Source organism: Thermobia domestica, chromosome 2 (genome assembly GCF_964235325.1).
Source record: "Thermobia domestica chromosome 2, izTheDome1.hap1.1, whole genome shotgun sequence".
In the NCBI taxonomy this organism is placed as follows: Eukaryota; Metazoa; Arthropoda; class Insecta; order Zygentoma; family Lepismatidae; genus Thermobia; species Thermobia domestica.
Genome location: NC_137455.1, coordinates 172,557,438 through 172,585,305, shown reverse-complemented (window position 1 = coordinate 172,585,305; position 27,868 = coordinate 172,557,438). Strand labels below are relative to the sequence as shown.

The following is a 27,868-nucleotide window of genomic DNA, read 5'->3' as shown; positions in this document are numbered from 1 at the left end:
ACATGCCAAAATGAACTAAATACAAATCGCTCTGGAAATAAGTATATTATTCCGTATTTGGTCACTAATACTCAATAATTTTAACATTTAGTGTGTAATATACTTGCGAGATTTGCCATACTGTTATACATCTAATATGTCACTCACACGAGCGTTCGCAAACTGTTTTTTAAAGTTAGTTCACTTTGGCATATGAAGAGTTTAACTCGAATTCATAACACAGGATAAGAAACACAATATTACTCTGTTGATCTAATTTGACCAATAAACAAAATATGCCTGCCCGTCTCAGACGTCCCCGCATTAGAATCTGGTTTATAGACATCTGAGGATCCACAACTTATGTCAGAACCGTCTTCATCTACATAATTAACGCGAACACTTCTCAGCGTTCGTTTTGAACTAACTCCCGGAGAAGCCATCTTGTTTGTGTAGATAGTTCGTTCTGTCGCCCTAAACCCAGTGTTGTTAACCTCATGCCAAACAAAAATCCTATCGTAAAAAAATATCATTTTACAAAATAGCTTGGTTCATTTTGGCATAAGAAAGACTACATAATTTGCAACTTATTCCCATGTGTAACTCAAAAAATAGAAATTTGGAGTTAGTTCACTTTGGCGTGAGACCATCCATTTTAAATTAGATTTGTCAGAAAAAGATAGATTTGCATCAATGGAGTAATTACTGAGGAACAATGTTTATATTCGTAGCTTTCCGCTTTATAGAATAAACCGTTCGTAGTGTTACTCAGCGTATTGAATATATCCAGAGAATTTCTTTCTATTGTTATGGTTTCGAGGTGCTCTGTAATAACTGTATTACTTTATGTATTGCGATAATTTTTTTCACACACAGAAAAACTCAAAAAGTTTTTGTTAACAATTACAAATGTTCGATATGAGCCCCCTTTGTGATTCGACAGACATCAAACGCTTTCTCGGCATCATGACATGAAATGCTTTCTCGGCGCCTATCGCCATCTTGTTTCACTGCTCACTGCTGCGCTCTCATGAAAGAAATCTGAAGTACACCTGCAACAAACAAAACTTTTTGAGTTTTTCTACGTTACTATTGAGTTTTGTTACAATATCTCAATTACTAGAGCTACAGTGAATTTATGAAATCGCTTCAATCATTTATAATAACCCTGTAGTATGCAATACATAGAGAAAGTCCTAAATTCCAAATTCAACAAAATTTAACCTCCGTTACTTGGAAAATGAACAACTTTAATCCAAAAATTAGTTTTTTAAGTTAATTTAGTTACACGTAAGAAACATTCGTAATGGTTACTTACTTCTATATATATTTTTCGTAGGTACAATGTAATGACTGGATTGGAAGTAATGTCGTCAGAGATCTGTGAATTTGAGAGAAAGTGGAGAGTACCTGTATTGAAGATAGATAACTTGTACGTTTCCGAAAGGAATGAGGTCCACCAGTTGGCTCCGCATTTGAATATCATATGCGAAAGATTGTGGATGAGAGATCAAGATTATTTGTTGAAACAAGGCATTGTGAAATGATATGATACGTGTAAAAGAATAATTTCTCAGAAGATAGAAGTTAATGTTTAGAACAAGGGTTTGTATGGTATCAATAATAAAGAGTGTAGAAGGTTGTATTCATTTCTAAATTTGCGATGAAATAATTCAAAATTAATAGCAAGCTAACACATTTTAAACATAATCTTTTTGTGTTCCTGATTTTTAAATTTTAACTCAGTAGTTTGAATTTCTGTTGCAGTCTTTGTTGGAAAATTATTATAAAAAACTTTTTTATGTTTCAAACTTTTTTCAAGTGAGTGACCATTTCATTACTCGATTTTCATAAACAGTTTGAAGAATTTGGGAATTATAATTCTACCTGGTAGAAGCAACTTTTGAAAATCGTTTCTTTACTTCCTTGTCCAAAACAAGGTCTTCTCGATGATTTAAAAAAAAATCTGCTAATCCAGTCAGTTTTGAAAAAATATCTTACATTCCAGTATATTGTTCATTGCTTGGGAAAGAATAAGATTAAATCTGTGCGCGAAACAATGCACAAAAAGAGCATCGTCATATTTTTCTCATGCTCGAGTAAGCTTCTTAGTATTTCTCCTGACATTACCGCAGCGCCATCATAAGTTCGAGCAACAAGTTTGTTTGGCCTAATATCGTACTTGACAAGACATTTAAAAACGTGCTTGGCCAATGGTGTAGCAGACATCACTCTACACTGCCACTGTCATCTGAAAATCCCAGAAATTGTTGTTCCACCTTATCATCCATAGTCACGTAGCGTAACATTGTTGAAAGTTGCGACTTATTTGTTGTATCTGTTGTTTCATCCAGTAATATTGCAATAAAAGGAGAATTACAAATTTCACTTTCTAGTTCATCAAGCATTTCGTCTGCTATAGAGTTGATTACATTCAGTGGTACTTTTAACAAAACACACACATACACAAATACTATAAGTGAAAAAGAAAGCATACACATACAAACATGAAAACGAACACAAACCAATGTATAACACAGAGACAAAATAAGATATCCTTGCGATTGACAATGCGGGGAGGTCGGGGAAGAGGAGTTGATGAAATATTTCTACAATGCATGATTATTTAATAATAATAATAATGTAGCAAGTCAAGTGTGATTTCATCTACGTGGTGAAGTGATAGAATACAAATCATGGGTACTTGAACTTAAATTTTATTGGCTGAGTAAATACATTTTTAACATTTTCTTGAAGGAATTAAATGTTTTAGCTTTTTCTGTTACATTTGGTAGACTATTCCATGACCTTGGAGCTAATGCAGAAAATGGTGCAGTGGTTTGCTTGAGTCTATGATGTGGAATATCAGGAGTAGTTTTGTATCTTTGGACAGATAGTCTCATGTTTTGTACAAGTTTCTTAATATTCCCAGAGCTTTTGAACACTGAGTAGAGACGTGATTATTCGTAGAAAGCTTATCATCGATTTGTACTGTAGAGTTTTTACACAAGGTGAATAGTCTTTTTTGAGTCCACTATTTGTACCTCTAATTTACCTGGAACAATTTTATTCATTTGATTAACGGAACCTAGAACAGTATAAGTACATTTTAAGGGATTAATAACAAGGCCGTTATCAGTGCACCACCAGTTACTGATAGTATTAAGATCTTGGTTGAGGAGTCGAACAACTTGTGGTAAGTCGTGAGGCAAGGCTTTTATAAACAATTGAGTGTCGTCCGCGTAACAGTACATCTTTGAATGCTATACGACAGATACCAGATCTTCAGTATATAAGGTAAACAAAACTGGTCCTAAAATTCAGCCTTGTGGAACACCTCTATCAAGACAGCAGCTTCAGAAATTTTGTAATGAGAGGAACTACATAAAGGAACTTGCTGTTTTCTCTTATGTAGATATGATTCGAACCATTTTATGGTATTTACTGTAAGGTTACAGTATTTCATTTTTGCTAAGAGAACATCGTGCTGGACATTATCGAATGCCTTTGAGAGGTCTAATAAAACTAGCATGACCACATATTTGTCATTTAGTGCATGAAGTACATTGTCTTTAATGTTCGACAAAGCAGTAGAAGTGCTGTGAAATTTACGAAAATCAGATTGTTCACATGGAAGTATGCCAGAGCTATCAGTATATGAGATAATTTATTGGAGCACTAACTTTTCAATTACTTTTGAAAGAACTGGCAATATCTTATTTGCTTAAGGTCACTAATTGATTTAATACAAGGCTTTTTTTGGTAATGGCAGAACTTTAGCTAGTTTCTAGGGATTAGGGAGTTTACCTTTCGATAAAGAGTAATTCACAATATTAGTTAAGGGAGTTATGATAGCAGGTAAAGCTATTTTAAGACATGTAGGGTTATTCCATCAAAGCCCGCGACATTGGATTTAATGTAAACAATTGCTCTTCTAACTTCATGTTCATGATCAGGTCTTAACATGAAAGGAGTTCCACAATCAGTGTGTTTCAGTGAACTGTACTGATTCATTTGTTTATCAAATGTATCGTTGCTTGTTACTGAGATTTCGGAAACCCTAGCAAAATGACGGTTTATGACGTCAGAACAATTTAGTTCTTCAGGAAGGTTCAACGATGACTTTTTCCACCTATTCCCAAATTATGTAACGTCTGGTCTTTATTAACGTTACATTATAGCATTATTTACACGAAAGAAAAATACACAATCTTTTCTTGTGGAATAACTACCGTAATAAAATTACGAAGTTCTTTGTACTCATTCCAGTGTTGCTGCAATTTAGTGTGTTTGAACCTACGGAGCGCACGATCGAGTATTTTCTTTAGCAGCTTCGTATTACCAGACACATAAGGCAATTTGTTATTTGAAACTTTAACCGTTTCCATTGGCATCGAACAGATGTCTTAAAGAAGTCTGAAAAAATCAACTTTAGCATCTATAGATTCCTGGAATTCAATTTGTTTCCAGTTCAAGGCTTCGGCATTTTGTAGTAATGCATCGTGATTAAATGTATTGAAGTTGCGATAACGAGTAATGTCAAATGACTTTCTTGGCGCTTTTTTAATGTTCAGGATATCACGTGTTACACAGTGATGGGATAATCCAATGGGTGGATTAACGCCACTTGATGCTGCCATGTCAGTTTTATCGGTAATAATGAGATCAAGTAATGATTCACCGAACTCTGTTATTCTGTTTGGTTCTTTAATGAGTTGGACAAGACCAAACGTATCAAGGATACGGTACAAATATTTTGTTTCGGCTTTGTCAGGCAGGACAGAGCTTATCACAATTAAAGTCACCTGCTATATCAAGACAATCAACTTGTGGATATACGTGTGTAATCAGGTCCTCAAGAATAGACAATTTGCTGTAAAGGGTACTTGGTAGTGTATACATTCCACCTATGCGTCGCGAATTTATTTTGTCCATTACCGTGAGGCATTCTGCTTAAACTGAGGTATTTCAACTAGTTTTACATCAAAATTTTCAAAGTAATACATTAAAATTCTCCCGGCATGATATTCTCTGTCTTATCGAAGAACGGAGTAACCAGGTATATTAATGAGCTTTGTATCACTTAAATTGTCAAGCCACGTTTCACTAACTATAAAAACAGCACACTGAGATTCTAACATTAGTAAACGTATTTCATCTATTTTAGGTGAAATGGAACAAACATTAGCATACATCATTAAAAACTGAGACTGTTGTCCTGCTGTACACTCAAACTTTTCCTGAAAATTTTTGTTGATACCGGTATTTAAATGCTCCCTTGTACTATGCCTATGTTACTTATAACTATTGTTAGACAATTTCCATATAATACAACTACAATGTAACGATAATATACCAACTAGTAAACCCTTTAAAGCCAGAGTGGTACCGCACTTTGTCTCAGGCTTTGAAAAACAGTAACATAAATCTGATTCATTATCTTCATAAAGAATAAGTGACCTACTTTGTGCAAAAACAGAAATTTTACTACAAATATACCCCTGAATACTGACATATACAAAAACACAATAGACACTAACAAAAATATCGTAAGACTGAATTGTACAAAGCATAATGAGGCAGTCACTAACAGAAGTGGTCAGTACACTGATCAACATAAATATATATATATATATATTTTTTTAAAAAAAGTATCTATCTCCACTTTCACAACAGACAAAACTCAGCCCACATTTGCTGTTGAGAGAGTGCATTACGTTGAATTTAAATTGCTTCTAGCTCACTTACAGTGGTTATGAAGTGCTTTTGCTTCCCTTTCACAAAAACTATTTTACCATCTTTAGTAAAAACGTTCCTTGTACCAAACTTCTGTGTCGCGTTTTTGGGTAGTTGAAGTCGAGACTTACAAAGATCTTCTCTTGATTGTGATACCTGAATTCTTTAACTTTCTTTTGCTTTTAAATACCAATGATCTGATCTTGTAATTAGTAAATTTCACTATGATAGGTCTGTTCTTATCGGAAACCACTGGGCCAATTCTGTGTGTTCGGCACAGGTCAGAGTACTGTAGTTTGATTCCTTGGCGAACTTCAAATAGGGACAAAGCAATTACATCCGTATCTTCTCCTTTACGTTTTGGTAAACCGAAAATTCGAATGCTATTCCTGTGTTGGTACTGCTCTAGTTCTACAATTTTTTCAGTTAGATCAGCAATTGTTTTGTCACGTGTTTTAAGTTCACTCTTGATGTCGTGGGTTGCTAACCTGATCACAGTTAAATTTCATGGTTTCTCCAAACGATCAATCACCACCTGTATTACAGTTTCAATAATAATATCCATTATAACCTTCGTTACTCCTGGAGACTGAACGGCCGATTTCACTTCACTGCATATCTGTTTCACAAGTTTATCGTTTAGATTTTGGAATGCCGGTGTTCTCGCTTCTTGTATTCTTCGGTATATTTTACTATTAACACAGAAAAACAATAGATATTTTACTTCAAAGCAAGTTTAGTGGTTTATGAACAATAAATACATACGCTTAGCACTATCTTGATGAAAATTGCTTCATAAACAGCAACAAAGTGGGAGAATTCTTATGCACTCCTACACGCTTGCGGCCATCTTAACTTTGACTCAGAACTCACATCGTGCCCTGTGAATGCCAACTCCTGCTTTGCTATTTTTTTTAAGACATTAATCACACGTTCCAGTATTTGTCTTTTTTTTTTCACTAATTTTTATTGTGCATGATTACGTCATGGCGAAGTTGCCCATCCAGTAAAGTGTCGATTCTTGTGAAACCTAATGTATTTAAGGCAGTAAAGTCGAGAGTTCCATTTCAAGTTTTTATCCACGCTACTTAATCATAACTTTCATCTAGTAGTCGTTGAACACTCGTAGCACTTCCCATTTTCGTGTCTAAAAACCAAGATTTTCCAGCAAGCTTTTATGGTTGCAGTCCGTCGCCCATCTCTCAGTGGATGTACTCTCACATACAGAATTTTCTCTGCTTCGGGTTTTGGGTTCTCTATGGGCCTTCGATCATAGCTTCAGTAGTAACCTTCAACATCTGCATTCTTCCTCGTATCTGGATGAAGAGACACCCAGACTGTCTAGAAAATATATTTCTCGTAGTCCAGCTTTGCCTTCTACTAGTTGATACAGAAATTGAGTGGGTCACCACAAAATGTACTCAAACCAATTCACAATATGTGCAGTATATTGTCTATTTATGGCTACGTTGCATTCGACAAATAAGTTAATAATGTTAATGGCTTATACAAGCAACAAAGAATTAAGTTTCGTACTTCGTTCAGAAAAGAATAAAATAGATACTAATTAAATCAAGCTAGTGCAATAAATAAGCTCGCCGCAGCAGTATAATGAAGAGTTTATTAACACGTTTCAACAAAACAAGGTCTGGGCAAAAGTGTGGAGATGCACCACTCTCTTGTGGTGTGTTAGGTGCGACAGTAAACTCAAACTGTATACCGGACTTGGCTTTTGCGAAACTCCTTACCTTATCATTCTCAAACCATATGTTGATTTACTATCGTACTTATATTTAAAATTTGAATTCTGATTTGTTGTTGCTGCGTACTGGCCTAGATTTCTTCAAAAGGCGTTGGTAGGTGTAGCGTGGGTAATTGTTTCGGTTCTGGGACAAGCATAATAACTTCAGAGATCGTATTAATAGATTTCCTATGTGCAGTTCATAGATTTTCGTAGGTTCCCTCTGCAGACTTTTCACTGCTTTTCAAAATGAAGTCTATTAGTACTTGAGTTGAAGAATTCATTTTTCTGGCTGTGAGAGATCCATGAAAAAAAAAAAAGAGGGGGGGGGGCTTTGAGCTGTATTCTTGTAGAACAGGTGGTATGTTTTTCTTTTAGTGTAAAGCAAATGCTCTATGTCGTTTAAAACGAATTATATACTATATGTCCATTAAATAAATATTATATTTAAAATTATGTTTTAAGAATGATAAAATTAATAATTAATTTGAAATAAAAAAGACTGTCACTCTACTTGATTAGTTCTCATAAAAATGCCTTCTTTTTTCATGCTTAATATTGTAAACTAAGTAAATTTTCTTAACTCATAATCTAATAATCATCTTCCAACAAAACTGTCACAAAACAGTTGAAATTATTATTGAATAATTTTTAAAAAATCAACACAAAAACAGATTTATAACAAAATAATTATATCAGTGTTCGAAGTGAGAGAAAAGCAGAAGGAAATTGCTTGTACAAGATTTTGCTTAGTAGTACCAGTGGTCAGTTTTTTTTAATACTATTTTTCAATGTTTATACGTTATTTTCTAATAAAGCGTACTTTTGAACCCTTTTAAAAAATGAAATATCAGTCTGCAAATTGACACACTGTCTCACTTCAACCACTGGTTATTTTCGGAGTACAAGTACAATTTTGGTGTGAATGAAGTGTCTGTAAGAAGGTGTTTCTTTAAAAAAAAAAAAAAAAAGAAAGAAAAAAGAAAAGAAACAGACTTTTCTGTCTTTCTTCTGGATTTTCTTTCCGTCCATTGTTGTCATGTTCGAAAACGAACAAATCGGTTGAAACGTTTATATATATGTATTGTAATATTTGTGTAGTTTTTTCTTCCATTTATTTTTACATTTTTATATGAAGTAATATTTTATGTATTGTTTAGATTAAAATAATAAATTATTTTTACAAATTTTATTTATTTATTACCTGAAACATTTTAATAATGAGTATTTGAATTTAAATTATATCTTTTAAGTTCATTCTGGGTCTCGGTTACGAAAGAATGACAATATAGTTATCTGAGAATAATGGATACTTGTAGAATATAGTTATCACCTACCTGATATATGTTTAACAGGATGGTCAGGACACTTAGGTTCCAAATTTCCGTTGGGAAGTGTCCAATTTTACCAAGGATGCAATAGTGATTAAAATTTTCTAAAAAGTTGGGCACGCGGGATGAGAGATAGTTGAAAACAAACAAACTAAATTAATGTATGTCACTTTATATTCTCGTTTATATTAGTGTATGACAGTCGTATTAAGTTACCTTTTCGTCCTGGATAATGGTGAAAATTTGGAACCTAGATAGATATGGGACATTCATTTTTTCAGAAGTTGCAAGATACTTCATGTAAGCGATAAATACACTACAGTTCGAAAACACTTTTGTGCGATGTCAGCATGTTGAAGAATGTGAGTTGATCGATTGATTGAAGCTGAATGTCCATTTTTAGCACTGTGAGACAGAACCTAATGTTTAAATTAGATCAGAACCATTACTCGTGCTTGTATCCGAAGCAAATATCCCACCGAAAATTGAACCCGCAATCACACGCACAGAAAGCACGAGTGTTACCTGTTTATCTACGAGGAGTCGCTAGAATGTGAATTGAATTAACTTAACAGTTTTAACTCAAAAGTGAGTGTAGTGAATTTCGTGAACATATAGGGCAAAGTTGGCCAATTTTGGATAGATCGCGAAACTTCTCAGAAAAAAAAAAAATCTGATTTACAATGAAGTCAGCAGTTATTTTTCTCATTGCATTACTCACTCTTCTAGGAGACATAGGCAGATGAACTTACTTTCAACAATTTCGACTGTCTATCGCTAACTTTAAACTAATAGTTAATTATGAGATAACGGAATTTATAGCTTACAGATTACACCTTGACATCAAAAATGAATCTTGTTCTGGCAATGAATAACTTAATTTCTGTGTTACATGAAAAATAAATATTTATCAGTAAAGTTAAGCACATTATACCGTACGATTGTCAGGCAGAGTGCCGCAAAAGACCGCAACGTATGATTTTCAATTTGTTACTTGGATTGGCGAATTTGGTTTAAAGAGATACAGCTTTTGTGAGATTCACAAATTAAAAACAATTATTAACCAAATGTAGACGCAAAATGAATACCTAAACAGGAAATTAAAAAGAAAAGTAACTTCGAACTAATACACTTGGTTACAAATTTCTCGATAACAGTTGAAAAATCGGTAACTCAAATTCACTATAAGATCCTTCAACTAATCTGTACTATGGCAGTCAACGAACGGTTTTTGATTACTCTTCTAAATTTGCAAATAATTGAACAATAATTCGACATTATTATTCAAAGTTTATTGCAGAATAACGTAAATGATATTTTAATAAAACCTTCACTCGCACGGACAACAATACAGAATAAACCTAACCTATGCGGTTCACTCGTAGAAAAAAAATCTCGGATTATTTTTCCAATGCTCCAAAATATATATAATTTCCTTTAACTCTTTATTAGCAAATATTGATATCATCATACAAACATATATTATACGCAACAAAGCGTATCGTTTCTTGTATAAAAATTTCAATAATGACTTGTTAACGGAAACACACATTTTCATCTTGAGATGTCCGAATATGCATATTGGACCAGCGCTGGAATTTACGAACTGAACTTGGTCGATATATCAAGACGCACCAAATGTTTTCTATGTGTAACATACAAGCATAGGTACGCTCACAAAAAACAGATTGTTTATATAATCTTGCATGTAGGCATATGACTACAGGTTGCCAGATAAAACCAACTTAATCAATAACTGAAGAATTTTATTTAAATTCCCCTACATCTAACAGGAAAAGCTGTAAAAGTTACCAGACAACGAAATCATATTCTAGGGGCAGATGGCGTAAACTCATGTTTAACATTTTTTTTTTTTTTTTTTTTTTTTTCGAATATGAAGATTTTGAGTGAATAATAACCAATTCCTTCAATTTGCTAACACATCATTCGGCGAATTTTCCAGTTGAATACGAGTGACTGCGCGCCAAACACGATCTTAATTTTACCTTCCATCTGCAAAACCTCCAAAGAATTATTACTTCTATGCAGATACTTCTAAGGGTAAAGACACATCGAAGATACCTCGCGGTCGAGGTTCAGGTTTAAATCGCGGTCGCTGCTTTAATGATGGCACAAACCCATGGATTTAAATGGGTAAGCGCATGCCGAAGATATACGCTACATCATGAACTAGAGGTCGACCGCGATGGTGAATTAGTGGTTGCGATGATAAATAATCAAGTGTGTTTTTACATCGATGTTCAGTGGAAGCATCGCTGTGACTCGTGTTTTCATTGATTCTTCCTGAAGCGCTGAACGGAATAAAATCATTTGTTCAGAGTTTCGTCTGCAGAAGGTTGTGTGTGTCTATGTTAGAGAGGTGTTGCTGCACTGTTAAATTCGATTATGAAATACATATTAATAGAAGTAATGAGAAATATTCCAGCAATAAGGGATAAGAGTCACAAACAACATCATAATAGAGAACGTTTTAAATAGAAAATGGAAGAAAATAGAAACACAAATGGGAATGTCAAATGAGCTATTCATATTTATTTGAGAATTATACTGTAGCTTATTATTATGTAAGCTAGTGGCGGTTATGGTTAGGTGGGCTTTCGTGCTGAAGCCCACAAGTTCAGGAATTTCTAAAGAAAAGAAGGTAAATAAATAGCTGTAAAGACAGGCACGTATCTATAGGGAGGCAATGTCGAATAATGGAATTGCAGTAACGAAATTTCACTTGGTGAAATTCATATCCCCTCCGCCCGAAACCTAAAGACATACCGCTTTTGATTTTACTGGGAAATGATTTTCTCGGCCAGGTGCTTAAAGAGGACGTTTGTAATTGCAATTGAAATTGAAAATTGAAAAAAGGTAAAAGTTTTTGGTTTATTGATAGGGATAGATAAAGAGATAAGACTCAAATATTTTTGCGAGACACGAGACGAGACTTCGGTATTTTTCATGTCTCGTCTCGTGTCCATCCCCATTTATAAACTGGTCGTTTTAATTTCAAAATGTGGTTTCACAGTGATTTTTATACATTGACGGAATAATTGCACACGCATCACAGCAATGTGTCTCCTCAAATTGAGAACTTACATCGGGGAGACGACCTCTTCGCTATGTGCGCCCTTCATCCATCGCAACTTAAACATCGAGGTAGCGATCGCGACTTAAACCTCGACCTCGACTGCGAAGTGTCTTCGGCATGTCGTAACCCTAAGACACGACGAGACCCTCTTATTTGTCCGCTTTTCAGATATCACTTGATTTCAGCATTCCCTTGGACTGGATTGCAATTGCTGCTAACCGGAATTGGTATCTTTCTGTACTCTACACAAACGTGTTATTAGCAATAGTGCCTAAAGAGTGACTTCATCTCTTCCAGTATGAACAAACTGATCATATCCATCGCTTTAGCGGTCCTCATCGTTATTTATTCATTTTCGTCATGTATCATCCAAACCTCACGACCGGCGGCATATTTGCGGATCCCAAACGTTTCAGCATATCCTCTGATCTGATTGGTCGATACAGATGTGATATCACAAGACATGATCTACATATAGCACAAAGTAACCGAGAATTGTTGTTGGCTCTGATAGCCGAGTGGTCTAGCGTAACATGCTAGTATCGAAAATGTTTTTGGCGAGGGTTCGAATCCTGCCTACGGACAGTTTTTTTTACTACTTTTAAAAATGTTTATAACACTTCTTTCGTTAAAATAATATTCAAAAAGTGATTTAACGATCATTTCTTAAAAATTTTCATTAAAATAAGTTTGCCCTTGTACTATATAGATCCACAGCAAATGTAGTAGTAGTAGTAGTACGTTTGCCCTTGTACTATATAGATCCACAGCTAATGTAGTAGTCGTAGTAGTAGTAGTAGGAACGGGTTAGAAGCCCCGCAGGGGTTGTTTGGATTATGTTCTCGACATCAAATTGGCAAGAATGCTGAAACGTTTGGGATCGGCAAAAATGCCGACCGGCGAAACGTCTCAAACTTGATATACTTAGACCAATCCAACTGCAACTGTTTCAGAGCTCCCTCGTGGCTAAGCGGTTAGCGTACGCGCCTTTAGTGTGAGAGGCCAGGGTTCGATTCCCGGCGGGAGATCATGTGGTTCGGATTTTAAGTTAAACTGTAGGTGTACGTCTCAAATGGCCTCGCTCCTGAAAGGGACGCAAAACTCAAATCAAATGGAATTGTTTCCAATACCTCCACTAAATTCCAAACTTTACCTCGTTGTACTAAAACCGTCACCGTCAGTGGTTTGCTATATAAATATTAATTATATACCCCCTTGAGCGTCTCCCTTGAGGGAGATCATGTAGTAATACTGATCTTCCCTTGGACAGAGGAACAATTATCAGTAGCTCACTTAATCTCCATGTCCCTTATAACTATCCAGTATCACGGTGTACGTTGCCATTGTTGCAATCGTATAGTGTTATTACAGTGCTTAGCGTTCCGTTAACCTCTTCGTCTTCACGCATGATTTTTCTGTTTTGATATGTTCCATTAATTGTAGTCTCCTTCGCCCTCTCCCCTCTTTCCTGTCACCATACCCTCTAGCACGTCCCTCGTGATACAGTTCCTTCTTAGCCAATGTCCCAACCAGATTCTCTTCCTTTTAATAATATTTAAAATTGTTCTTTTTTCCTCCATCATTTCTAACATCTTTTCATTCGTTTTCCAATCGACCCAGTTAATTCTCCATTCTTCTCCATATCCACATTTCTAAAGCTTCCAGTCGTATTTCATCATTTTTACGTAATGTCCATGTTTCTGTCCCATACAGTACAATACTCCATATGAAGCATTTTATGAGTCTTTTTCTTAACTCTATTCAAGATCCCACAAAATAGTATTTTCTTTCTCCTAAAGACTTCTTTCACCATTCCTATACTTGCTTTTATTTCACGTTCACATTTCATATTATTACTAATAATACTTCCCAAGTATCGAAAGCCATAGTCACCTACTCTATTTTCTCCCCTCCTAATTCTATATTTGGCATTCGTTCCAATCACCATGTCTTTTGTCTTTCTAACATTTATTTCCATCCCATAATCTTCACAGCCCTTCCTTAAGTTTTCTAACATCGTATTGATTTTCTTTTCAGATCCTGCAACAAGTGCCATATTATCTGCAAACCGTATACACCTAATTCCCCCCTAATCATTCTACTTCCTACTGAAATGTCGTCTCCATTTTGTAGTTTGTTTTTCATTATCTGTTCTAGGTAGATATTAAATAATGTAGGCAGGCGTGTAGCCAGCAGGTTTGTGTAGGGGGAGCCCGTCGTGTTTGAGGGGGGCCAGCTACAATGTACAAAGCAAAAACAAAAAAAAAGTGTTGCTGTTAGTGTTTTGGAGACCTGAAAGAAAGGAAAACACTATTTGAGATTATTATTATTATTATTATTATTATTATTATTATTATTATTATTATTATTATTATTATTATTATTATTATTATTATTATCCATAAATTATATTCAAGATAGTTTTTATTATGCTTAATCAAGAACTATTCCCCGGGACCAAACGCTATACTTTGTGCATAACTATAAAGGTAACCAAGAAAGTTCTGTCCCTTTTCGTAGAGGTCTGTGTTCAATTGGACCTCACACCGTGAGTTGAATGCGAGTGGAGATAAGGCGAACGTCAGTTGTTGGCGTGGGTATATCCAACATACTACCTGGTTGTGGCAATTCAGACACGCCGTGAACTTGCGTAAAGACAGAGGGAACATGGAACATCCACAGAGCGTCATAAGAGCATGTATGATGAACGAGTTCAAATGGAGGTCAAACGCCGCTGTAGCGGGACAGAAGATATGGTGAGAGTGTCGTGATGACGCAGACATTGCAGCGATGGTTTAACAAGTTTAAGGACGATGACGAAACACCCGAAAACACCACGTGCCAGAAGACCAACACATGTACAAAGAGGAACTGGGACTACATTTCAGTGTGTGGAGAAACCATTCGGCAGCACATCCATCAACTTGTAAAGCACTACAAGTTGGGTCGATGGGTCTAGCACTACAAGTTGGGTCGATGGGTCTCTCATATTTTGACTCCGGGCCAGAAGGCAATGCGGCAGTCGCCTGTGTTTATTTACTGTTTCGGAGCCATTTCTGGACAGGGCGTTGACATGTGATAAAAAGTGTGTCCTATACGAAGCTCCACGGCGCCGTCATCATTGGTTAGCATCCCATGAACCGATTTTAAAACAGCCGAAACCAGCACTGTACCAGAAGAAGGTCCTTCTGTGTGTTTGGGGCACCGTGGATCGGGAACTGCTACCAGCTGGTCAGAGTATCAATGCAACTGTGTAGTGTCAGCAGTTGAGCTGTGCTCAACAAAAACTCAAAAAACTCTGGAGCCATCACTTCTGAATTTCAAATGGGTCCTCGTTTACGGAACAACGCTAAGTTCCACGTGGCTAGGATGACTCAGGACACCATTTTTCGCCTTGGATGGGAAACAATATTGCAACCACTATATTCCCCGGATATTGCACCGTCCGATTATCACCTGTTCCTTTCGTTGGACAATCACCTTAGCGGACGCCAGTTCAAATCCCTAGTAAAAGTCCAAAATGCACCTGATACTTTCTTCGTTTCACGGCCCACCGAGTTCTACCGCGATGGATTGCATGGCCTTCCAGAACTTTTTCAGAAGGTCGTCGATGCTGATGGGGACTATTTTTGATCTTCCAGGTTAGGTGACATATCGATGTTCGAAGGTGGTGGGTGAAAAAGCAACAAAACTTTTCTTGGTTACCTTTATATTTAAATTTAAGACCTTGTATACAGAACCTATCTACACAAGATTGCTTTTCTTTGAAATTTCACTTAATTTCTTTATGGTTTCCTGACAAAAATAGTTATTTATTATTCGTGACTAAAAAAAAAAACATAATTATTTTATTAAACTAAGTAGAAATAAAAGAGAGAGCGAATGAAATCCAAATTGAATAAAAGCATTGTTTCTCACCAAATTTTCCATCCTCTATGTCTTTTGAAACACTTGTTAAAGCATATAAAATATACTGTACTTACAAATCAGTTTAGTACCTTTGTTTTATGGCTGTATTTGTAGTACCTTGTTAAAACGTTTGTCTTCAAACTGTCAAATATAAAGCGCAGTAAATTGTGTAATCTGCTGTCACAAAAATATCCTATTTTTCGATCGGTATAAGGAAGAGATACTATACTATTTTTCGATCGGTATGGAAAAACAATATTTCTCCATACTATTTTAACATAAATTATTAATTTCAATAAACTTTGTTACTTTTAAATGAATGAAGCGATGTTTTAAAACCTGGTCTTTTAGGAAGGGGCAGGAAACTATTTGGGGGGCCTGGCCCCGATGGGCTCCCCCTTGGCTACACCCCTGAATGTAGGCGAGTGACAACATCCCTGTCGAACTTCCCTTCCAATCAGGTTCGGACTGGCCAGGGCAGGAGGGCAGAAATCCTTGCCAAGGCCCCTTCTCTCTCATATTAAGAGAGAAGGTATTAAGACGTACAGGCAAGGAGGAATGAAGATAATAGATATCATCAAGAAAAAGAAGATGAGAACGTCAGCGGAATTATGTAAGAAAGGAGTGATATATGAAGTACCGTGTGGGATGTGTGATAAGGTGTATATAGGAGAAACCAAGAAGAGAATGCAAGAACGTTTAAAACAGCATAAAGATGATGTAAGATTGAAGAGAGACACGAATGCCATTTACAAGCACGTAGAAGAAACAGGTCACGAAGTAAACTGGGAAGGAGCGAAAATATTGGAATATGAAGGGAGACAACTGGTTAGGAAGTGGAAAGAAGCGAAGAGGATAAAAGAAGTGTACGTTAAAGCTATGAACTTGAATAGTGGTTTGAATATTAATGAAGAATGGGAGGATATTTTGAAAAGGGAAGAAAGAAGAAAGAAGAAAAGTAGAATATAAGGACAATATAGGGTTAAAAATTTTATTTATATGTTTTCAATATTCACGTTGTTAAGTAGTAATCAATATTCAGGTAGAAAATTTAGTTCAATATTAGGTAGAAAATTTAAATGTTTAGATAGTTAATTAGTATTTAATTTAGTTAATATATGTTAAAAGAAATATAAAGATTAATTAACAATGTGTTATTTCAGTTAAGAGTTTAAAATTGTCACAACAATGGGCATATATTTTGAATTTTAATGAAAAATTAAAAAAAAATGATTCATGATTGGTAGATATAACAAATTATGTTATCTATGATTTCAGTTGGAATAGTAGTCTGAAGAAGGAAGTGATATACTTCCGAAACTGTAATATTTCTCGTTAATTTATAATAAAGAATTAGACAGCCTTGTAAGAAAGCTATGTTTAATTTGTGTTTAAGATGGACACAAGGCCTTTTTATAAAAATATCAATAATGAATATTGATTAACATGGAAAGTAAGATAAAACATGTCTACTGTGTTGGAGCATACTCGTTGTAGTTCGTTCCGTTCCCAGAATTCGGTGGACTCTGCACTAAATGTAGTCTTGGGGTCCCATTATTGGGATAAAACTAACAGTATTGTAAACTCCTGTTTGGGGCCCTTTGTTTGTGATCTAGTAAGAATATATTTCAACAATATGAAGAATAGGGCCCCAGCAAATATTATCTAAATGTGTATTGGGGCCGCATGAATTACGAAATGAGAGTGACATAAAGTCCTGCTAGGACCCTTTGTAAGTCATTTGACAAGTTATTGCAACACCATAAGAAACAGAACAGGTCCCCACGCTGGAACCCCATTACCACGCGTAAAAGAAGTTATGAAGAAAAGCCATCCCTCCATCACAAAGGGTTTTCCAAGACTGTTAAATTTGTATTATTATTATTATTATTATTATTATTATTATTATTATTATTATTATTATTATTATTATTATTATTGCTATCACTAATAATAATAATGAGGGTTCCTCGAAGTGAGGCTCCTGCCGGGGCCCTATACCCCCCATTCCGAGACTGCTTCCAATTGCACTCTCCTCTGTTATTTCCTCCCCTATTCTACCATTTACATGTTGGTTCATATTTATTTATTTTCCTATTCATATTCCAAAGCGCTGTATTATAGTGAAGTTTTATAATAAACGGTTTGGAGAGAAAGTCCAAATTTCGTGGACCATAATTTGTCTCTAGCAGCCTGCTTCTGGCAGAATATTACAGTATTATACTAATGAGCACCTTTTCCACCTAAGGAATGGAATTTTTCAAAATGCTGAAACACGTGTTCCATGATTTGTATTTAAGAGTTTATATGCCGAATTTTACGTCTCTAACTTAAACGAATCCACACACACAGTACTTTGAGAATAAATAAAGAGAAATTTCAATATTATAGAAATATAATATATTTTCCCTTAGGAGTAGAATTTTCAAAACTGATGAAACACGTATTCTCTTATATTTAGTTAAGACTTTACACAGTATATTAAATTTCTTTAATTTAAGTGAATCCTCAGATTGGATACTTTCTCAATAAAGAAAGGGAAATTTGAATGTTATAAAAATGACCTAACTTTTCTCCCTTAGGTGCAAAATTTTCGAAAAGTTACACATGTATTCCCCTTTTTCATTTAAGAGTTTATATACCGAATTTTACAATCTCCAAGATAATACAAATTTATCTCCATATTTGGTTGGGAATACACAAAGGGAATCTCAATATTGTTGAAAATGCTTTCTTTTCCTCCTTGGAACGGAATTCAGAAACAGTGAAACACATGTTTCGTTATTTTTTAACTAAAATTCTATATGCCGGATTTCAGATCTACAACTTAAACGAATCCACCCTGGTTACCCTAGCAGACATCTGCTACCTTAAATACAAAATGTTAACAGGGTTGCCAGCAACATACGAAATTTCATACCATACAGTGTTCAGTTTCATACCATACATACATAATAATCTACATCGATCCAACTATAATTTATACCCACCTAGAATCTAGGGACGGTACTACAAAAGACCGAAAATACGAGGTGTTTTAAAGAATAATTTTTAACTTTCAAGTCCAGCTCCCATACCAATCAAGACATAAAAACCGGAAGTGACCTTACAGAAATCGAAACCCAAGTTATGCAGTAATGATCTACATCGATCCAACTATAATTTATACACATCTAGAATCTAGGGACGGTACTACAACAGACCGAAAATACGAGGTGTTTTAAATAATAATTTTTAACTTTCAAGTCCAGCTCCATACCAATGAAGACACAAAAACCGGAAGTGACCTTACAGAAATCGAAATCCAAGTTATGCAGTAATGATCTACATCGATCCAACTATAATTGATACCCACCTAGAATCTAGGGACGGTACTACAAAAGACCGAAAATACGAGGTGTTTTAAATAATAATTTTTAACTTTCAAGTCCAGCTCCCATACCAATGAAGACACAAAAACCGGAAGTGACCTTATAAAAATCGAAATCCAAGTTATGCAATAATAATCTACATCGATCCAACTATAATTTATGCCCACCTAGAATCTAGGGACGGTACTACAAAAGACCGAAAATACGAGGTGTTTTAAAGAATAATTTTTAACTTTCAAGTCCAGCTCCCATACCAATCAAGACACAAAAACCGGAAGTGACCTTATAAAAATCGAAATCCAAGTTATGCAATAATAATCTGAATCGATCCAACTATATTTTATGCCCACCTAGAATCTAGGGACGGTACTACAAAAGACCGAAAATACGAGGTGTTTTAAAGAATAATTTTTAACTTTCAAGTCCAGCTCCCATACCAATCAAGACATAAAAACCGGAAGTGACCTTACAGAAATCGAAATCCAAGTTATGCAGTAATGATCTGCATCGATCCAACTATAATTTATGCCCACCTAGAATCTAGGGACGGTACTACAACAGACCGAAAATACGAGGTGTTTTAAAGAATAATTTTTAACTTTCAAGTCCAGCTCCATACCAATGAAGACACAAAAACCGGAAGTGACCTTATAAAAATCGAAATCCAAGTTATGCAAGAATAATCTACATCTATCCAACTATACTTTATGCCCACCTAGAATCTAGGGACGGTACTACAAAAGACCGAAAATACGAGGTGTTTTAAATAATAATTTTTAACTTTCAAGTCCAGCTCCCATACCAATGAAGACACAAAAACCGGAAGTGACCTTATAAAAATCGAAATCCAAGTTATGCAATAATAATCTGCATCGATCCAACTATATTTTATGCCCACCTAGAATCTAGGGACGGTACTACAAAAGACCGAAAATACGAGGTGTTTTAAAGAATAATTTTTAACTTTCAAGTCCAGCTCCCATACCAATCAAGACATAAAAACCGGAAGTGACCTTACAGAAATCGAAATCCAAGTTATGCAGTAATTATCTACATCGATCCACCTATATTTTATGCCCACCTAGAATCTAGGGACGGTACTACAAAAGACCGAAAATACGAGGTGTTTTAAATAATAATTTTTCAAATTCAAGTCCAGCTCCCATACCAATCAAGACATAAAAACCGGAAGTGACCTTACAGAAATCGAAACCCAAGTTATGCAGTAATGATCTACATCGATCCAACTATAATTTATACACATCTAGAATCTAGGGACGGTACTACAACAGACCGAAAATACGGGGTGTTTTAAAAAATAATTTTTCAAATTCAAGTCCAGCTCCCATATTACTGAAGACACAAAAACCGGAAGTGACCTTATAAAAATCGAAATCCAAGTTATGCAATAATAATCTACATCGATCCAACTATATTTCACGCCCACCTAGAATCTAGGGACGGTACTACAAAGGACCGAAAATACGAGGTGTTTTAAAGAATAATTTTTAACTTTCAAGTCCAGCTCCCATACCAATCAAGACATAAAAACCGGAAGTGACCTTACAGAAATCGAAATCCAACTTATGCAGTAATGATCTACATCGATCCAACTATAATTTATACACATCTAGAATCTAGGGACGGTACTACAACAGACCGAAAATACGAGGTGTTTTAAAGAATAATTTTTAACTTTCAAGTCCAGCTCCATACCAATGAAGACACAAAAACCGGAAGTGACCTTATAATAGTCGAAATCCAAGTTATGCAAGAATAATCTACATCGATCCAACTATACTTTATGCCCACCTAGAATCTAGGGACGGTACTACAAAAGTCCGAAAATACGAGGTGTATTAAATAATAATTTTTAACTTTCAAGTCCAGCTCCCATACCAATGAAGACACAAAAACCGGAAGTGACCTTATAAAAATCGAAATCCAAGTTATGCAATAATAATCTGCATCGATCCAACTATATTTTATGCCCACCTAGAATCTAGGGACGGTACTACAAAAGACCTAAAATACGAGGTGTTTTAAAGAATAATATTTAACTTTCAAGTCCAGCTCCCATACCAATCAAGACATAAAAACCGGAAGTGACCTTACAGAAATCGAAATCCAAGCTATCCAGTAATGATCTACATCGATCCACCTATATTTTATGCCCACCTAGAATCTAGGGACGGTACTACAAAAGACCGAAAATACGAGGTGTTTTAAAGAATATTTTTTAACTTTCAAGTCTAGCTCCCATATCAATCAAGACATAAAAACCGGAAGTGACCTTATAAAAATCGAAATCCAAGTTATGCAGTAATGATCTACATCGATCCAACTATAATTTATACCCACCTAGAATCTAGGGACGGTACTACAAAAGACCGAAAATACGAGGTGTTTTAAAAAATAATTTAGTACATTTAGGTCCAGCTCCCATACCAATGAAGACAGAAAAAACCGGAAGTGACCTTATAAAAGTCGAAATCCAAGTTATGCAATAATAATCTACATCGATTCAACTATAGTTTATACCCACCTAGAATTTAGGGACTGTACTACAACAGACCGAAAATACGAGGTGTTTTAAAGATTAAGTTTGCACTTTCAAGTCCAGCCCCCATTCCAATTAAAACACAAAAAGCGGAAGTGACCTTACAGAAATCGAAATCCAAGTTATGCAATAATCATCTACATCGATCCAACTATAATCAATGAGTAACAAGTTTCTGCCTTTTTCCATTTGTTTTTATATTTTTCTTAGAAAACTGCCAATGCAAAACATAAATCACACAAAAATTCACTTTATCTCTCAAAAAGTAACTTTTAGTGACAAATTTTTAAAAAAAGTAACTTCTAGTGGCCAAGTTGGAAAAAAGTAAATTTTACTTAAACAAAAAATGACTCGCTATGAGCCCTGATCTACTCAATGAATTTACGTGAATAAAAATATACTTTACAAAAATTAAGCTAGCGCCAAATGCGTTCCTGCATAACACTAAACTCAGTCTAAAATATATATATAATTCTTAATTCAACCGATCTCTTCATTTCTAAACACGTTTTGACTACACCCTTCTAACGTCCGTCCGTTGATACACCAGTTGCAGAGCAGGCTCGAAACCAGCCTCACATCTTTGGGGGGTCATGATGAGGGTCCAAGTCATTAAAAATTCTCTTACAAATATCTATATTGTGCATTTTGTATTGCGGTCTGGATGGGACATGAAAAATTTAGGGAGGGCCAGGTCCCCCTAGCCCCCCTCTGATTGCGATCTGTTGCAGAGTAGCACTTACCAACTGAATCTGGTATAGGCATATTACTATATTGTCACATTTTTCCTTATTGAGGAGGAGGTAGGTGAGTGACCCCTCAAGACGTTGCCAATTTCAGTCATCTGCATATGTCCATCAAACTTCTCGGAAACGACCGCGGAGCTCAGAAGGGTAGATATCAGCGGTCTGTTTTGTCAATTGTTTCGATCGAAACACTGCCCGAAACAATGAGGTCATGTGGTTCTCAAAGCCGTACAGGAGAACGAGGTCGCTTCGTATTTTGAAATGAAATAAATAAATAAGAATATTGCCTTCTTTCCTAAATGCTAAACCTTTTTTAACTTGATGTAATAAATAAGATATGTGATACTGATTGATACAATTGGATTTGGAGGAGCATTCCTTTTCCATCCAGGGGTGTGTGTAAAGAAATTTGGAGGGGTGTTATGGGGGTGTAGTTTACTACCTGCAACCTGTTATATCCGCATCTGCAAATAGCGGTTATACTTCATCTGTGTTCCTGAGTCTTTTACAGTTGGGAGGGAAAAAATAAACATTTTCTCTGGAGACCTACTGGATTTACAACATGCTGTTTGGAACAATGTATTTACTCATATGTTTCGTATTTTGTGAATCTACCGTCGGCAAATCGAACAAAATGTTCTTTCTTTTTTGTGTCCTGTACGTTTGTTTGAAGCGGTAAAACCTCCAAACTTCTAGATAGTGAGAGACTTGGGCCACAAAAAGTCAACAAAAAGATGCGGGAGAAAATACTTATAAGCTTGTCTAAATAGCGGCCTAGTTGATTTGAAAGAAAATGAAATTAAATATTTAAGTTTTACGTTCCTCGATTATGCCAACTAGGCTAAAGAAGACGGTGTTAATGAGGAATGAAAGAAATCGTGGAATGAAGAAATTGGGAGGAAACGGGAGAAAACCAAGAAAACTCACGTACACAGTGTTTGTACACCACAAAGTTTACTTGGCACGAGCTGGGATCGATCCAAGGACCCCATGCACCAGAGGTGGACGCTCTGCCACTGAGCCACTGCGGTCCACCTAGGTGATTTGTCCAAAGGACATGCCTATAATATTTTTGTGGTAATAATACGTTGCGTTTGCCACGAACATTAAAATATTGAATATTTCAATAGATCCTGTGGAGTGAGTGAGCTAATCTTTTTCAGAACTAAGGATGTAAGAATATCTAGAATAATATGGGAAAAAAATATTCTTTATGACACAAAAGGACACTAGAAGTGTATTTCATTTCAGTTTCCCAAATTTTGCCCCGAAATAGTGGTTGCCCTAAGTGACTCTTCGTATCCCCAGTTTTTTCGAGGGAGATACCATTGAAGTTATAAATTAAGTGAAGATCAAAAGCATCACAAATTATAGTTCTGAAATTAGAAGGTAACTTCCAATTGTCTTACGCAAAGAAATCTCGTCTAACAGATTTGTCGTGATCTAGACCTATCAGCCTTTTGAATGCTTCTCGATGAAATTTCAATCAGTGCGTGTTGTGGAAGTAGGGAGGGGAGCGCAGAACAACAGTCCACATGACATTAGGTCTCTTTAAACAATAAAACGTTCTTTTATTGAAAGTGTGTTCTGCTATCTAAGCTATTAGGATAAGGGAGAGGGAACAGTTAGGAACAGAAAAGGTGCTATAATTTTCATTGTGGGTGGATTTTAAATTTCTGCGCTTTCGCCATCTATGGCCATTTAGCCCATCACGTTTGAGGGATGACATGCCCCGACGAGCACAGTCTCCGGGGAAAGGGAAGAAAGAAAGGATTGGGGAAGGAAGGAAGGAAGCGTCCTGGGACCTATATATTAGGTACAACACCGGCATTGGGCTGCTGTAAATGAGAAAAACCTAATTCAGGATGATTGGCCTAAAAAAGCTTCTTACACATTTTCGACCGAGTGCACCAAGCGGGAAGCAAACCCGGAACCGCTAGCACCGAAGAGAATTTTCATTGTGTAATACTATACTGTTTTCAATCATTACGCAGGAAATTAAGCTGATCCGAGGTCTACCAGCTTCTGGTAGAGATGCCAAGGAATGCACTTTCCCTGGTAATGTACTTTATGTCTTAGGGCAATTAATTTGGAAGGTCCTATAAACGTATGACTGCATGCCTACCATCACCCTCCTCCGAAATATAAACCCGGAACCTTGTGAACGAAGTCCTTGCCTCTTAGACATCACGACTACCGAGATTGGCAGTCAACTAGTTTTTAGTATTCAGATACAAACCACTTCATATTTTTACATGATGTTATTATAATAATAATAATAATAATAATAATAATAATAATAATAATAATAATAATAATAATAATAATAATAATAATAATAATAATAATAATAATAACAATAATAATAATAATAATAATAATAATAATAATAATAATAATAATGTGTTGTAGTAGTATCATTGATTGAGCTGAACGAGCGAAGCTCTAATACTCGGGTTAGCCGTTTGGTTGTCCGCGAACTCCTCCTAGACCGTTTGGCCGATCTCAACCAAACTTAGCACGCTGATAGAGTATGTCGTGCTGAGTGACAACATAGGTCGAAATCAAAAATCCGATGTACCATCGAGGAATAATCACCGAAAAACGCTTCCATAGACTTAACATGGGGAAAAAGTTTTCACGTGATTTTTTTGTCAACAATTAAAATCTGACTTGATTTGCTTAAGCTCGCTCAGCTCATTTCATTGCAATCGAGTATATCCATTGCATTCCTAGTAATAATTATTGTCTATGTAGGATACTTGAAGAGAGTATTTAGAACTACACACAGGAACTGGCTTGATTTGGCTCGTTTTGGCTCGACTCGACTCGAAACAAATTCGAGTCGAGTTGGAGGAAAGTTTTCGAGTCGAGCTGAAAGATGTATGTTTCGAGTCGAGTCGAGTTTCAAAGAAAACTCGCTCGAATCGCTCGTACCCATCCCTAGTATTTTTTCAACTTTGTACCTAATTTTTAATAAGTCTCTTCTTTCCTTTTCATAAAGTAGAAGGTAAAGTACTTTGAATAAATATTCATAATAATTGCAATTATGCATATTTGTAACTTAAATTTAACGTGATGTTTTAGTGATTACACAAATTACAATTATGAGCATACTTTATGGAGATGCTCTTACAGACAGTACCCGAGCACAGTGTTGGGCAAATTTCAATTGAATTAACAATTAACAATTAAATTTACAGATTAATTGTTAATTGCAATTAACAATTGAAATAAGTAATGGTTAATTGTTAATTGCAATTGGCCATTAAAAAAAGGAGAATCAATTGCAATTGATCAATTGATTGAAAGTAATTGCAGTGGAAAGTAATTGCAATTGAATTCTGTAATTCAATTGCAATTGAAATTAATTGGCAATTGATTCAATTGCAATTGATTTCCACAGCAATTACTTTCAATTGATTGATCAATTGCAATTGATTTTCACTGATTAATTTTCAACACTGTAGTTCAGAGAGGGCATGGGGCAATGAAAACTTTAGCCACGACCAATTGACTCACCACCCGTCGTGACCCACGACCCACCGTGACCCACTCTGACCCACCACCCACCATAAACCACTCTTACCCACTGTGACCCACAGACCCACCAAAACCCATTGTCATCAACTCTGACCCATGATTCACGCCCTCTTCTCTACTGACTAAAGAGTTTAAACTTGTAATAAAACAAGCCTATAAAATTATCACTCATCGGAGTTTGAATTTTTACGATCAATAGTTTAAGCACCGCACTAATACAATAACGGCGGATCTGACCTTTCTAATATAAATAAAAAAGAGTTTGTTCGTGTGTCTATCTGTCTATCTTTGTGCGGCCTGTGGACGAGACGAGTGGACCGAAACTTTTCAAAATTTGGTCACGGGTAGCTTGGTCTAGGCCCCAGACCAAGACGAAGAGGTTTTTTTTTTAATTCTTTACTAGGGGTCTCCAGGGGACGTTTACCGGGACCGGCCTGGGGACCAGACAAGTCGACCGAGAGTTACCAAATTTTGGTCAAAGATACCTTGGTCCAGGTCCCACACCAAGGCAAAGCTTTTTCGAAAAAATTCGAACCGGGGGGTCTCAGGGGGGCGTTTACCGGGACATGTAAAAGTAGTAGAAAATGACCGATATCAGTGTCGATTTCATAGTTTTCGCGGTCGCTGAGATCAATGGTGAAACTCCGATCGCATTAACTTCCAAATTCACCGTATTCGGCTACGGGCTGTGGGTCAACGGAAGGGGGGGGGGAATGCCGAAACGTACAAGTAATCCAAAATGCCGATATTAGTGTCAAATCCATAGTTTTCGCGGTTGCTGATATCAATGGTGACACTACCATTAGCGATGACTTTCAAATTCATCCACCGTTGTATGTGGGCCTTGGGTCACCAGAGGGGAGAATTCCGAGACATGTAAAAAAAATAATCGAAAATGACCGATATTAATGACAAATCCATAGTTTTCGGGATAGCTGAGCTCAATGGTGAACTCAAGACCACGTTTACTTTCATATTTAGCCCCCATCAGCTAAGAAAGGGGGGCATTATAAAGGGGATCATGAGACATGTAAAAATAATCCACAATGACCGATGTCAAACCCGTAGTTTTCGCGGTGGCTGAGATCAATGGTGATACTTTCATTAGCGATGATTTTCAAATTTAGCCACCATTGTATGCGGGCCGGGAGTCACCGGGGGTGGGGAATTGCGAGACATGTAAAAATAATGGAAAGTGACCGATATTAGTGTCAAATCCATAGTTTTGGCTGTCGCTGAGATGAATGGTGATACTTCCACAGGCGTTGACTTCCAAATACAGCCCCCATCGGCTGCGGGCCAGAGGCATTGTTTTTTTTTTTTTTTTTTTTTTCAAAATTGGAACCAGAGGATTATAGGGACATTTACCGGCATATGTAAAAAGTAGTAGAAAATGGCAGATGTTAGTGTCACATTCATAGTTTTCGCGGTATTGGTTGGGGGTTGGTGGGGGCCAGAGGAGATTTTTTCACAATACGAACCAAGGGGATCTGAGGGGGCGTTCACCGGGACATGTAAAGGTAGTAGAATTTGTGTCGAATCCATATTTATCGGGGTTGCTCAGACCTATAGTGACACCCCCGATAGTGTTTACGTTCAAATTCAGCCCCCATCAGCCTTCCCAATGAAAACATATATACGTTGTTGGATATATATTCACACAAAATATATCCAATGTTAGAAATGTTTCTTAATTGTTCTCCCGTTGTTCAGTTTGTTTACATTGATATTTTATCTGATCCGTTCGAAGAACGGGCATAACAGCTAGTATGAAATGGTAAAGTGTTTGTTATGGACCAAATTACAATGAATTCAATTATATAGATAATTATTATAATTATAACTAATAATTATT

The 27,868-nt window shown here is 36.1% G+C and overlaps 1 protein-coding gene across 8 annotated transcripts in view; it reads left to right on the top strand.

Annotated features, from left to right (window-relative positions):
* The window catches only part of LOC145677317 (ciliogenesis and planar polarity effector 2-like), a 61,495-nt gene extending 53,052 nt beyond the window's left edge, over positions 1-8,443 (top strand). For all 8 annotated transcript variants that reach the window (XM_081747876.1, XM_081747851.1, XM_081747859.1 and 5 more), the window contains exon 5: positions 1,319-8,443. In XM_081747876.1, coding sequence (XP_081604002.1) covers positions 1,319-1,526 — 208 coding nt within the window. In that variant the 3' untranslated portion in view covers positions 1,527-8,443. The remainder of the gene's footprint in view (positions 1-1,318) is intronic.
* Positions 8,444-27,868: the final 19,425 nt, after the last annotated feature.